Source organism: Zalophus californianus, chromosome 7 (assembly GCF_009762305.2).
Source record: "Zalophus californianus isolate mZalCal1 chromosome 7, mZalCal1.pri.v2, whole genome shotgun sequence".
NCBI lineage: Eukaryota > Metazoa > Chordata > Mammalia > Carnivora > Otariidae > Zalophus > Zalophus californianus.
This window is the reverse complement of record NC_045601.1, coordinates 115,975,653-115,988,725: the sequence shown is the minus strand read 5'-3', so window position 1 is coordinate 115,988,725 and position 13,073 is coordinate 115,975,653. Positions and strand designations below refer to the sequence as shown.

General features: G+C 42.6%; 1 protein-coding gene across 1 annotated transcript in view; it reads right to left on the bottom strand.

Annotated features, from left to right (window-relative positions):
* Positions 1-13,073, bottom strand: part of NUDT3 (nudix hydrolase 3) — a 126,274-nt gene that overhangs the window by 58,142 nt on the left and 55,059 nt on the right. The window contains exon 2 of the mRNA XM_027603477.2: positions 5,646-5,756. Within this exon, the coding sequence (XP_027459278.1) occupies positions 5,646-5,756 (111 nt within the window). The remainder of the gene's footprint in view (positions 1-5,645; positions 5,757-13,073) is intronic.

The following is a 13,073-nucleotide window of genomic DNA, read 5'->3' as shown; positions in this document are numbered from 1 at the left end:
TTGTCCAGACGTGAAGCAACAGATAAAAGGAACTGGCATTTGGCCACATATTTTCAATTGTCATCACTGACTACACTTCTCTAAAGGCAGAAGGCACCCATCTTTGTCATCCTTGAAGAGGACACACTGGAAGGTATGCACATATTTTTCTCCCCATTCTGTTTTCAGATGTTCTTATCTTGGTGATAACGCTCTGGGTTTGCCTGAGGTGAGAATGGGGAATAAAACAAATGAAGAGACAGATTGGTCTCAGATCTAGTTTCTCTCTCTTTCCCTGTCAGCCAACAGTTTTACCTTTCCTATTGAATTAGCCAAAAAAGAATAGCTCTGAAAACTACACAAAGAGGTGCTTTTCTTTTTGATTACAGAGGGTGTCACATGGCTGGCTCATACCAGCCTTTGCTGCCCTGGGCTGGAGATGCACTGTTACCATGGCCCCTGAGTGGCTCTGGGAGAGAGCCTCAGCCGTCTCACTCTCTGAGTGGTCACTATAATAGGATTCTGACCATAAGCAGCTAAAAAATGGAGGCCAGTTTCCAAAAGGGAGTATTTTAGCCCTTGAAATGTGACTGCCAATGTTTCAAGTGCTACAGATTTATTGGTTTCTGAAATTCAGCCAATATGCTGAAATTTTTAAGCTGGGTTAAACAAAGCCTCTGAACAGACTGAGTTTAATGGTATCTTGGCCCAACAAGGCCATGACAGACTACTTAATAATTTCACTCCAGGGCGCCTGGGTGGCTCAGTTGGTTAACCGACTGCCTTCGGCTCAGGTCATGATCCCGGAGTCCCGGGATCGAGTCCCGCATCGGGCTCCCTGCTCGGCGGGGAGCCTGCTTCTCCCTCTGACCCTCCCCCCCCTCCTCTCATGTACTCTCTCTCTCATTCTCACTCTCTCAAATAAATAAGTCTTTAAAAAAAAATAATTTCACTCCATTCATGTTGATACAGAACATTTTTCTAGTAATAAAATAAATATATGTTCAATGCAGAAAACTTGATAATCTCTGAGCTAACCCAAAGATAACCACCGTGAACATTTTGGTAGACATTCTTTCAAGGAGCATAGCATTTAGAGGTGTGCAGGTGCTGAGCCGAGATGTTCTGAATTCAAATCTTACGTTGAGCACCCTTGGTTGGGCACAACTTGTTTAGACAAATTACTTAATCTCATCGAACCTGTTCTTTCTCACCTGTAAAATGCAGAGAGTAACAGTTCCACTATCTCATAGGGTCTGGGGAGGATTAAATGAGGCAACATTTGCAAAACGCTTAGAACAGAGCTCGGCACCTAGTAGGCGTGCAAGCAGTGTTATTTATTTTTCTACACAAATGGACACCCACATTTCTTTTCCACTAAATGGTTTTATATTATAAATACTGTTTCACAGTCTGCTTTGACCACTTAGGAATGTGTTACAAACATTTTCCTGTGTTAGTAAATATTTTTTTACTACATACACAGGATCCTTGAAGTAAAGCTGCTGCAGGTGTTCTGAAGTGCAAGCTGCCATACTTGCGCAGCACCTGAGCTTGGCGCTCTGCGCACAGCAAGAGAACTAAGAGATCAGCAACCGAAGCAAAGTGAAGGCAAACGTCCTCAAAATGGCCAGGAGCTGATGATGTCGCCTGGCAGCTGCACCCACAGGTCAGGTCATCTCTGCTGGGAAGGCTGCGTGTGAGATGCGCAGACAGATAAATGTTGCACTCAGGAGGGAAAATGCAGAAAGTGGTGAGCAGAAGCCAGGAGGCTGAGAAGAGATTAGAAAGGCTGCTCATCCACCGTGGAAGACAGGGGCCACACTGCATTCCTGCTGTCGTTCCAGCCACCGTGGGCGGGGCCTGCCTGTGCCCTGTGACCCAAGTTTCCAGTCCCGCACGGCCTGGCTGGACAGCTGCTGTGACCCTGCCATATTCTTCCTCATCGGAGAGACCTACAAGTATGTTTAGTCCTGAAAACCCAAAAGAGCCTACCTCGTATTTATGGGGCTGCTCTAGTGGTCCCGTCAATAACTGAAACGTTTATTTTGTTAGGTACTTGCTATGTGTTAAGCACTGAGGATTAAACAACGAGCAAAAAAGGATGGTACCCGACTATACCAAATGTAAAGTCTAGCATAGAAGACAATTAATCAAGCAGTATCATAGCATGACAGACACCACGATGCTAGAAGTACAGACCGCAAGGGAAACACACAGGAAGAACAGTGAGTCCTCTATCAAAGACTTGACGGAGCCTGAAGGAGCCTTCAGGCTGAAGGATAAAGTTAGTCAGGTGTGCCAGATACTGCAGAGTGTTCGCTCAGTACACACTGAGCCCTGTGTGGACTCTACGACCACCAGCCTTTTGAAGTTACAGTGTCTTGATAGAGCAACAGTGGACTAGATCAGCATTTCCAACCAGGCCACCCAAGAGTCTTGGCCTCACTTAACAGAGAGGGCCTGGTTTCTTTGGTGGGTAAGTGTCTTTCAATCCTGGAAATATTTAGAATGAAATATAGAAATGTTTAAGAGAATCAAAATCGTAAGATACTTCTCTGTTAAGAAGGAGACCAGACATATTTTATGATTTTGTAATGTGTAAAAGAATCTGGCCTAGGGCGCCTGGCTGGCTCAGTCAGTAGAGCACGCGACTCTTGATCTCAGGGTCATGAGTTTTGAGCCTCACACTGTGCAAAGAGATTACTTAAAAACAAAAAACAAAAAATCTTGGCCTATTAGATTGTAACTTTGGTTTTGAAAATATAATTGAATAATTTCTTTCTGACTTGTGTTTTTAAGTCGAAAATCTTAGTAAGTTTACATATATTATGAGAATAAAAAATCTAAGACTCACCTCATTTGTAAGGTTTTTTTTTTGAATATTTATTTACTTAAGTACTCTCTACACCCAGCGTGGGGCTTAACTCAAAACCCTGAGATCAAGAGTCGCATGAGCCACTGACTGAGCCAGCCAGGAGGCTGTAAGTTTAATATATGAGATTCACAGGACATTTTGTTGAAGAGCTTCATCAGATTTTTATTTTTTAAGTCAGACAACTGAAGTTCTTTAGAAAGCACTTCTATTTAGCTGTATGAATCCAATTTGAAATCTCTGAAGCTCTTCAATTAACTGTTCTAGTATTATCCAAAAGTGACTAGTAAAATCTTCTATGTTTATATATAGAGCAATCAGAGCTGCAAGCATTATGAAAAAAACTAAGTTTTTGAATGTGTACTTTACAAAAGTCGTAACATTTTGAAATCTAAGTAAACTCCTGAATAGTGATTTCTGCTTACAAAAGCTACCCTTCAAGGGCAATTAAAAAAATATATATATGTGTGTGTGTATATATATACATATATGTATTACATCCTCTCTGATTCCAAGTCTTGTACTCTGTTGATGGATGTGAATTGGAAAAACCATCCCCTCTATTTTATTTTGATAGAAGCCACTGGAATGTTTGTTTCTGTAATGACATTTCACTAATTTTTATTGTTTGTGCAAACATTTGATTTATTTGGTACCGTATTCTAAAGTTGCAAGCAGTTCTCAGACATTTATCCTTTCAATAATGCTGGAATAAAGTATAGGGTGTGGTATGACTCTCCTCTGACTTCCTCAGAGTCGAGCAGGGTTTAACTTCAAGCACGGGACCGCACGTGGACAGGAGGGAACGGGGATCCTGAACCTTCGAGGACAGGATCTGCTGTCTGTGCTGTCACTACCCTCTGCCCCACCCCCACTGCGGCCTCCCTCTCACCGGACTGAAGGGCCAGATAGCATTTCCAGGAAACAAAGGGTTAAGAGGGCGCCGCCCTACACCCTTTCCTGCCCTTCACTGCATTTCTACTCCAGTCACCTAGTTCTCTCCATCTTCGCTGCACGTGTGTAACTCACGGATGAGTCAACCGTAATAACTCAGAATCCAGCAACAGTAACGGCAACTGATATAAGCTCTCTGGAGATGCCAAATCCATGTGCTCCACGAAGGTACGGAGGTCAGATTGGCCCCAACTCCTACAACCAAGTAGCAAGTTTTGCACAAAGTCTCTGAACTTTTCTCCTTCTCTTTATTCTAGAACCATCACTGTATTTCAGGTCTTCCGACCACCTTTCTGAATCTACCACTGTCACGGAAGCTCTTTCAAACATTACTTTTGCTTTAGGTGCCTTAGATCCTACAGGAGTCAACTGATCTGAATTAAAGTTACGCAGCTTAAGTCGACCAATTGACTCTGCCACTTACCTGAATAGTCAAGCCTCCAGAAAGGAGCAGGCAAAGATTCTGGTGCGCTCAGGCCTAGGAAGGCAGAGTGCAGAATCACATCTGCCCCTCCAGGCCACGGTACTCCCGAGCATTTCCCATTATCCCAGCTCTAATAAAAAAGGAGGATACCAATTCTTACTACGTGAGAATCCCTGTCACATCCTCTCTGACAAGATCTATCTCTCCCTACACTCAGATCATTTCCATTAAGGACATCTCTTCAGGACTTTTACTGTTCCATCCATTGCTCCACCTGTCACAGAAGCATGTATTAATTACTTTCCATTCACGTAGCTGTGTAGTGGGCACACACAGGGAGGATTTAAACTACAAAACACACTTTTTGCTCTCAGAGATTATAGTCTAGTTATGGACACCAGATATATGATAAAATGACAAGGATATGAGCCAACACAAGTCTGTAGGACTCCAGAGTGAGGAAAGAATTCCTTAAGTATTCCAAGGGTAAGATTAGTTTCAGAGGACTTCTGCCAAGGGCTGAACCCAAAAGAAACATAGGATTTACACTTGTTCTTAGTGCTATTTTATATGTCCTTAGAATCAGTTTTAAATTCCCTCTGGAACAAAGAAAAGCACTAGCCGTGTGGCCAGGGCAAGTAAATGGGGGTGATAAAACTTACACCACCTCGTTAGGAGTCTTCGGTGAAATAAAAGAACATAAACAGAGCACAGTACAGTGTCGCCACAACAGGCTATGAAGGAATGTTATTCCTTCCTCCTGGCCTTGAACTGCAATCTGTTTCTCAGTTTCCCCAATCAAACCGTAAGCCCTTGAAGTAAGGGAACGAAGGGTCCCAGACTTTACTTCTTCTGACTACTTATTCTAGAGGATCTAATAAGATATACTCGGCATGGCCCAGGAACTCAGTACATATATGCTGCGTATCGTGTGACTAAATAACAGAGAAGATACTATTAGCTCTCTAACGGCACTATTAGTAACAGAACTGCTGCTGCAGCCACTGTTCTATGGCCAGGACCCAGGAGGCAGAGGAGAACAAGGGCCTCCTCCTCCTCATTAATGAGAGAGAGTCATTTCTATCAATGATGAACTGTTTGTTCTTGATCTTCTATCCCAGGTAACAGAGGCAATGCTGAAAGAGCTCCAAGGGAAATTACCAAAGAGTGTCTGATATAATTAGATACAGTCACTACTGGAGCCTTCTCCCTGCACAGAGTGTCCAACACACATCACCATGTCACAACCCAATCACCTCTTTAATCAAGGAAGCACATGGTAACCGTTAAATGCCTTCTTTCTGTGATCATCAGTATGTTTATTCAGCGGGTGGTGATGAATTAAAGAACTCCGCAGACACGACAGATTCATGATTACAAGGTCCGGCCATGCCCTTCTTTCTGAGCACATACCTCCTCACAGACTTCACGGGCTGCTGCCACACTCGGCTCCTCCTCGGGCTCCATGCCTCCCCCAGGGACAATCCAGCGGTCTGGATGGCGACTACTGCTCACGAGTAACACCTGAAAGTCACAGAGGTCACGTGGAGGGTTAAAAAGAAAAAAGAAACATTTGTACAAACTCAGACTCTAAACAACACAAAAGTAGAAGCACCCGAGACCTACTTTTTGTTTATACCTCTCCAGGTCACTTGTAGGGTAGCTTTCCTGTCTAGTGGAAAGAGTAGACAATCCACCTCAGGCAGGCAGAAGCGCATCTGAACCAGCGGCCGTTACCTCTACCTGCCGCCAGGCTCCCAGGCACTCGTCCTATCTATCCTCTCCTTCACTCCCTTCCCTAAACATCTTTGAACACAGAGTTGACAAGGGCCGGGCGTGCGGTGGGGGGTGGGCGGCGTGGGGGGGCGGGGGGAGAGTACTGATAAGCCTGAGCACTGTGAAGCGCTGGCCAGAAGCACAGAAATCCTTAGCCCTGGTTGGCACCACAGTCCCCACACCTTCCCTCCCAGGCTGTCACTCCCCTGTGCTCCAGCTCCTGGTCCACCCAATGGCCACAAGCCAATACAACGCACCACCCGAAGTTCTAAGTGTGCACTGAGAACCCAACTCCCTCCTTTACACGTGAAGTTGGCAAATTTCATCATGCTTTCAGCTGAGACAAAACCAGAATTTTTTTTTACTAGGAAGTTTTATTAAGAAACGAGAAGACAACCAACCAAACACACCCACAAAATCCTGATACAGACTATGGTTTACTAAGGCAAATTTTTCACTAGCATTCTAGTTACGGCTGCAATAAAATCCTAGAATGTCTCCAGCTGCTTTTCCTTACCCCTCTCTAGGGCAGATGCTAAACAGTTAGCTGGACTCCTCCTCTGGAGGTAGAATTAGGTTGGCATTACTTCCAAAATGAAAAGAATCCTCTACAGCTCCTCACACCATTGCTTTCTGACAAGCTCTTTTGAGCCTCCAACCCTATTCCAAACGTACTATCCCTGGGCACTGTACTTCTACTCTGCAGTCATCCTTGTCGCCTGGAAGAAAATGCTATGTCCTCTGTAGCCCCTACAGATTCCACCACTGCCTTCCAGTGACCTACCTTCCAGTCCTCTCCCATCTCTCCCTTGAGGTTTCTGCAAGTATATGGGCCCTTGGAAATTCTACCTTTTTCATCCTTAATCCCTTTTCTTCATGTCATGATAGAGTCTCTTGATGCTCCTCTACAAAATCTGTGATCTGCTGACTCAGTGGGGACCATGGAGTTAAGAAGGAAATCCATGAATCCATATACAGTCACCAATATATAGTCCGTGGATGGAGAAAATAGTATCTTTATATTTATAAGCACTATTTTTTAAGTGTATGTACGTTCTGCTTTGCACAATTCAGAATAATTTAAAATAATATATGAAACCCACAGGGAGTTTTGGGGTGGTGTGTAAATATAAGGGATATTAAAAGTATGATGTGGAAGGTTCTATGAAATTTTGTTTTTAAAATAAAGAGCCCTCATTGTATTCCCACCTCATACCACATACAAAAATTAACTCCAAATGGACCAACGATCTAGATGTAAGAGGTAAAACTAAAAACAGCGATAAATCTGAGGTGCCTGGCTGGCTCAGTTAGTAGAGCATATGACTCTTGATCTTGGGGTCACGAGTATGAGCCTCACTCTGGGGGTAGAGTTTTACTTACAAAAATAATTTAAAAAATAAAAGATAAATAAACAGCGATAAATCCTCATGATCTTGACTTTGGTAAGATATGCCGAATTCTTAGACATGACACCAAAAGCCTGAACAACAACAAAAATTGACAAATTCGACTTCATCAAAATTAAAATCTTCTGTGCACCATAGGACACGATCAATAATGTGAAAAAATGACTTACCAAATGGGAGGAAATATTTGCGAATCATCTATCTGATAAGGGTCTGCTGTCCAAAATATGAATACATAAAAATACAAAAAATCTTACAACAACAAAAAGACAAGCAGCATTTCTCCAAAGATCTACAAATAGCCAAGGAGCACAAGAAAAGATGCTCAGTCACCAGGAAAGTGCAAGGTAAAACTGGCATGAGATAACCACTTTACACCCACAAGAATGGCTATAATTTTAAAATAACAAGACCTGGCAAGGGTGTAGAAAAATTGGAACCCTCAAACATTGGGTAAGAATGTCAAATAGTTCAGACGCTGTGGAAAGTTTGCAGTTCTTCAAAAGTTAAATAAAAAACTACCATAAGGGGCGCCTGGATGGCTCATTCAGTTAAGCATCCAGCTCTTGATTTTTTTTTTTTTTTAAGGAAAGACAATTTTTATTTTATTATTTTATTTTTTTATTTGACAGAGAGAGAGAGAGACAGTGAGAGCAAGAACACAAGCAGGGGGAATGGGAGAGGGAGAAGCAGGCTTCCTGCCGAGCAGGGAGCCCGATGCAGGGCTCGATCCCAGGACCCCGGGATCATGACCTGAGCCGAAGGCAGATGCTTAATGACTGAGCCACCCAGGCGCTCTCAACTCTTGATTTTGGCTCAGGTCATGATCTCCTGGGAGTGAGATTGAGCCCTATTATCTATCAGGCTCTGCGCTCAGTGGGGAGTCTGCTTGAGGTTCTCTCTCCCTCTCACTCTGCAACCCCACCCCTGCTCTCTCTCTCTCTCAAAAAAATTACCAGCTGATTTAGGAATCTCACTCCTAGGTATATACCCTAAAGAACTGAAAACAGGTGCTCAAATACTTATATACATAAATGTTCACAGAAGTATTATTCACTGTAGCCAAAGCATAGGAACAACTTAAATGTTCATCAATGAATGAATGGCTAACATGGCATACACATGTGCAGGAAGAGTCCTCACATAAAAAGAATGAAGCACTGATACATGCTACACAGTGGATCAACTTTGAAAACATGAAGCTAAGTGAAAGCCAGACTCCAAAAGTCACATATTGTGAGATCCTACTGATGTGAAAGAGATAGAAAGCAAACTGCTGGTTGCCAGGGACTGGGAGAAGGGAAGATTGGAGAGTAACTGCTTAATGAGAGTACAGGATTTTGTTTGGGAGTGATCCAAGTGTTTTGAAACTGTATAAAGGTTGCTAAATGCCACTGAATTAGTGGTACTAAATGCCACTGACTTATTCACTTCTAAATGGTTAATGTCATGTTATGTTAAATTCACCTCAATAAAATAAAACTGGTATTAAGATCACAGTAAATTTTAAAAGCTAAATTTAGGAGTCAGTGCTACTACTTTCTACAACGGAGTCTACACTCCAAGGGAGTGGCCTTCCAAAAAGTTATCCTTAGTTTTATAAAATATTAAATTATAGAGCTGAAATAAAAGGGGATCATTGCCACACTCCTTCTCCCATCTCGTGATGATTGTGGCAAATCTTACATTAAAAAATAATCCTTATTAAAAAAATAAAAAAATCCTTATTGAGTACACTTGTGACTGGACACGGAGTGTTAATGTGTAAGTGATGAATCACTAAATTATACTGAAACCAGTATTACACTATATGTTAACTAACTAGAATTCAGATAAAAACTAACCAAAAAATTCCTTATCAAAATAAAAATAAACCCAAACACAATCATGTTTGTTAATTTAAGTTAAAAAGTTTTTTTAAAAAGTCGTCCAAAGACTCTAATAATGACATTTAAGTCATAACAATCCAATCTGTAAGGAAAACTCAAGAAGAAAGAGTAGAAAAATGGGTTAATCTTTCACTGATTTGTTATATAAACAACATGTAGTCTTTCTTCCTAGAGTTCTCCCACTTCTTGGCAAAGTGTTATGCAGCCATTCTAAACCTAAGCATTTGCTTGAAAGGCTGACTAGGGCCATCCAATTAGGTTATAGACCAAATGAAAGACCTTTACAGGGACAATTCCTAACATAAAGTATAATTTAATTTCTAACTTTGAATCAATGTGAAATATTAATCAGTAATCTAGGAAGTGTTATTACTTAGCACATTCAAAGTATGACTATGTGAGGTAATACTACATATAATACTGACACTGGGAAAAACAAGCCTCATTACTTTGCAGTCACACTTCAAAGCAAACACAATTACCAGTAAACAGTTCTCCTGGCTAAGTTTCCTTGACAACTCACTGCAAATTTACTGCAAAAAACCCCAAAACATTCTTTACTTTAGCCAGAGGCTTTACTCCTTCCTACCTTATAAAACACTAAATGGTGTTTCTGGTCAATAAATTCTGATTCTGAAGCTTGATTTTTAAATATAAAATTATCTGAAAAGAAATTAAATGGCAAAGCTCCTAAATCTGAAAATGACATACTAAGGAAAAAAAAAACCCACAGGATTTGTTATTTATTCAACAAACATTCATTAAGCATCATTATAAACCAGGAATGACAGTTGCAGAGGTTTTAAGGCAGATCAGAGCGGGGGACTGGACGACCAGGTATTAGACTTTTCATGAAACTCTTATCACTAAGATAGGTGATATTGGTGCAGAGATGGGTAAATGTACCCATAGAACACACCACACCCAACTCCTGGATTTATGATACAGGTGGTCCTACAGAGCAGGGAGAAGTCAACAGGTAGGGCTGGGACAAGTTGTTATCCACATGGACCCAGAGGAAAATCATTATATTGATTAGGGACACATGTATGCAAGGAAAGACTAAAGAAATCCGTAGTAATAATAAACCTAATGGGGGCAGATTTACACAAAGGATTTAATTAAGCTTCGAACAGTAATGTTTTATTTTTTTGAAGATCTTATTTATTTATTTGACAGAGACACAGTGAGAGAGGGAACACAAGCAGGGGGAGTGGGAGAGGGGGAAGCAGGCTTCCCGCCGAGCAGGGAGCCCGATGCTGGGCTCGATCCCAGGACCCTGGGATCATGACCTGAGCCGAAGGCAGATGCTTAACGACTGAGCCACACAGGCGCCCCAGTAATGTTTTATTTCTTAAGCATTATTAAAGCAATTTTAAAAACGTTAATACAAATTTTCAAAAGAATATAAAAGAGGGGCACATGGGTGGCTCAGTCTTAAGCCTCTGACTCTTGGTTTTGCCTCAAGTCATGACCTCAGGATGAAGCCCCACGTCAGGCTCCATGCTCAGCAGAGAGTCTGCTTCTCCCTCTCCCTCTGCTGCTCCTTCCCCCACTCGTGTTCTCTCTCGCTAGCTCTGCTCTCTCAAATAAATAAAATTAAAAAAAAAAAAAGAAAAAATATAAAAGAAAGCCCCTGCCCTAAAGGAAATGAGTATCTAGCGGAGAGGGGGAGAAAAAAAAAAAAAGAAAGAAAAAGAGTAATAATACAAGGTGAGGAATGCTTGGGTTGAGGTAGGCATGGGATACCACAAAGACTGAAAAGAGACACCTGGGGCGCCTGGGTGGCTCGGTCGTTAAGCGTCTGCCTTCGGCTCAGGTCATGATCCCAGGGTCCTGGGATCGAGCCCCGCATCGGGCTCCCTGCTCGGCGGGAAGCCTGCTTCTCCCTCTCCCACTCCCGCTGCTTGTGTTCCCACTCTCGCTGTCTCTCTCTCAAATAAATAAATAAAATCTTTAAAAAAAAAAAAAAGAGAGACACCTAACCCAGGCTGGGGGCTGGGGGCTGGGGGTTGGGGGCGGGGGGGGGGGGGTTAGGGTGGGGGAGGAGGCAGTAGAGGGATGGTAAGAGAAGGTTTCTTAAAGGAAGTGACTTGAGTTAAATCCAAGCTCAAGAAGGACATTTATTCAACAAAAATCAGAAACCTACTATGTGCCCTCGTGCTTAGGACACAAAAGCAAGGTAGATACAGCCTCAGCTCTTGAGAAATTTAAAGTCCAGTAGATAAGACAGACAAGAAGTCAGGTAACTGTTTATACTTCAGTAACTGTGGCAGAAACCATATGTTCACCAGATATTTTACGTTCTTGTTTATGGTATTCCAAGCCCCCCTGCTATTAGGTGGGGCCATCCGACTAGTTCTGGCTAAGGAAATGTGAGCAGAAGGGACACACAACACTTCTGGGCTGAGGCAGGGAGAAGCCCATCCAGCCTCTCTTTTCCTCTGTCACAGTGCCCAGGTGACAGAGGAAAAGTTGGTGCAGCTATAAGCTGGGGCCTCTGAATGGAAGAGTTCCTGTGAAGAGCACAGCCTCTGAAGAGTGGCTTGTAACAAGCAATACAACTGTGTTGTGTTAAAACAATGAGATTTCAGGGTTAATCTGTCATTGCATCATAACCTACTCTATCCTGATTAACAGTGTGAGAGGTCAGTGAAATGTCTAAGGATCTCTTCTGTTGACCACCTCATGCCCAAGCCTTAAGCATAAAGCTTGACCCATATTAGTGGGCAATAAAAGTTTAATGAACAAATGAAATAATAGTCCAGGGAAGCCTGGGTGGCTCAGTCGGTTAAGTGTCTGCCTTTGGCTCAGGTCATGATCCCAGGGTTCTGAGATCGAGTCCCACACATCGGGCTCCTTGTTCAGCAGGGAGCCTCTTTCTCCCTCTACCTGCAGCTTCCCCTGCTTGTACTCACTCTTGCTCTCTGACAAATAAATAAATAAAATCTTTTTTTTTTTTTTTGAGAGAGAGTAAGAATGAGAGAGAGAGAGTGTGTACATGAGAGGGGGGGAGGGTCAGAGGGAGAAGCAGGCTCCTCGCTGAGCAGGGAGCCCGATGCGGGACTCGATCCCGGGACTCCAGGATCATGACCTGAGCCGAAGGCAGTCGCCCAACCAACTGAGCCACCCAGGCGCCCTAAATAAAATCTTAAAAAGAAAGAAAGAATGGTCCAATGACAGAATGAACAAACGAGTGCTTTATTTTTTTGAAGATTTTTATTTATTTATTGAGAGAGAGAGAGAGAATGGATAGAGAGAGAGCATGAAAGGGAGGAGGGTCAGAGGGAGAAGCAGACTCCCCGCTGAGCAGGGAGCCCCATGCGGGACTCGATCCTGGGACTCCAGGATCATGACCTGAGCCAAAGGCAGTCGCTTAACCAACTGAGTCACCCAGGCGCCCCACAAACAAGTGCTTTAAAAAAAGAGTGCAGAAAGCATACAGAAGGGGTTACTTAGGGAGGCTGAACAAAAAGGCAAGGGTCTAATTATCAAGAGTTTGGACTGAAACCTGAAGGCAATGGGTAAGTCAAGGAAGTTGTTTAAGCAAAGAAATAACCCAATTTGTTTCTGTTTTTAATTTTAAGAGTTTATTTAAACAAAAATTAATTCCTTCTGGACAACACCAAACTAGAAGTGGCTAGGAGCATTCCTCTCAATTTGGGTTTTAGAAAGGTCACTCTGGAAATAAGTCAATCAGAGAAAGACATGTATCATATGACCTCACTGATATGAGGAATTCTTAATCTCAGGAAACAAACAGTGTT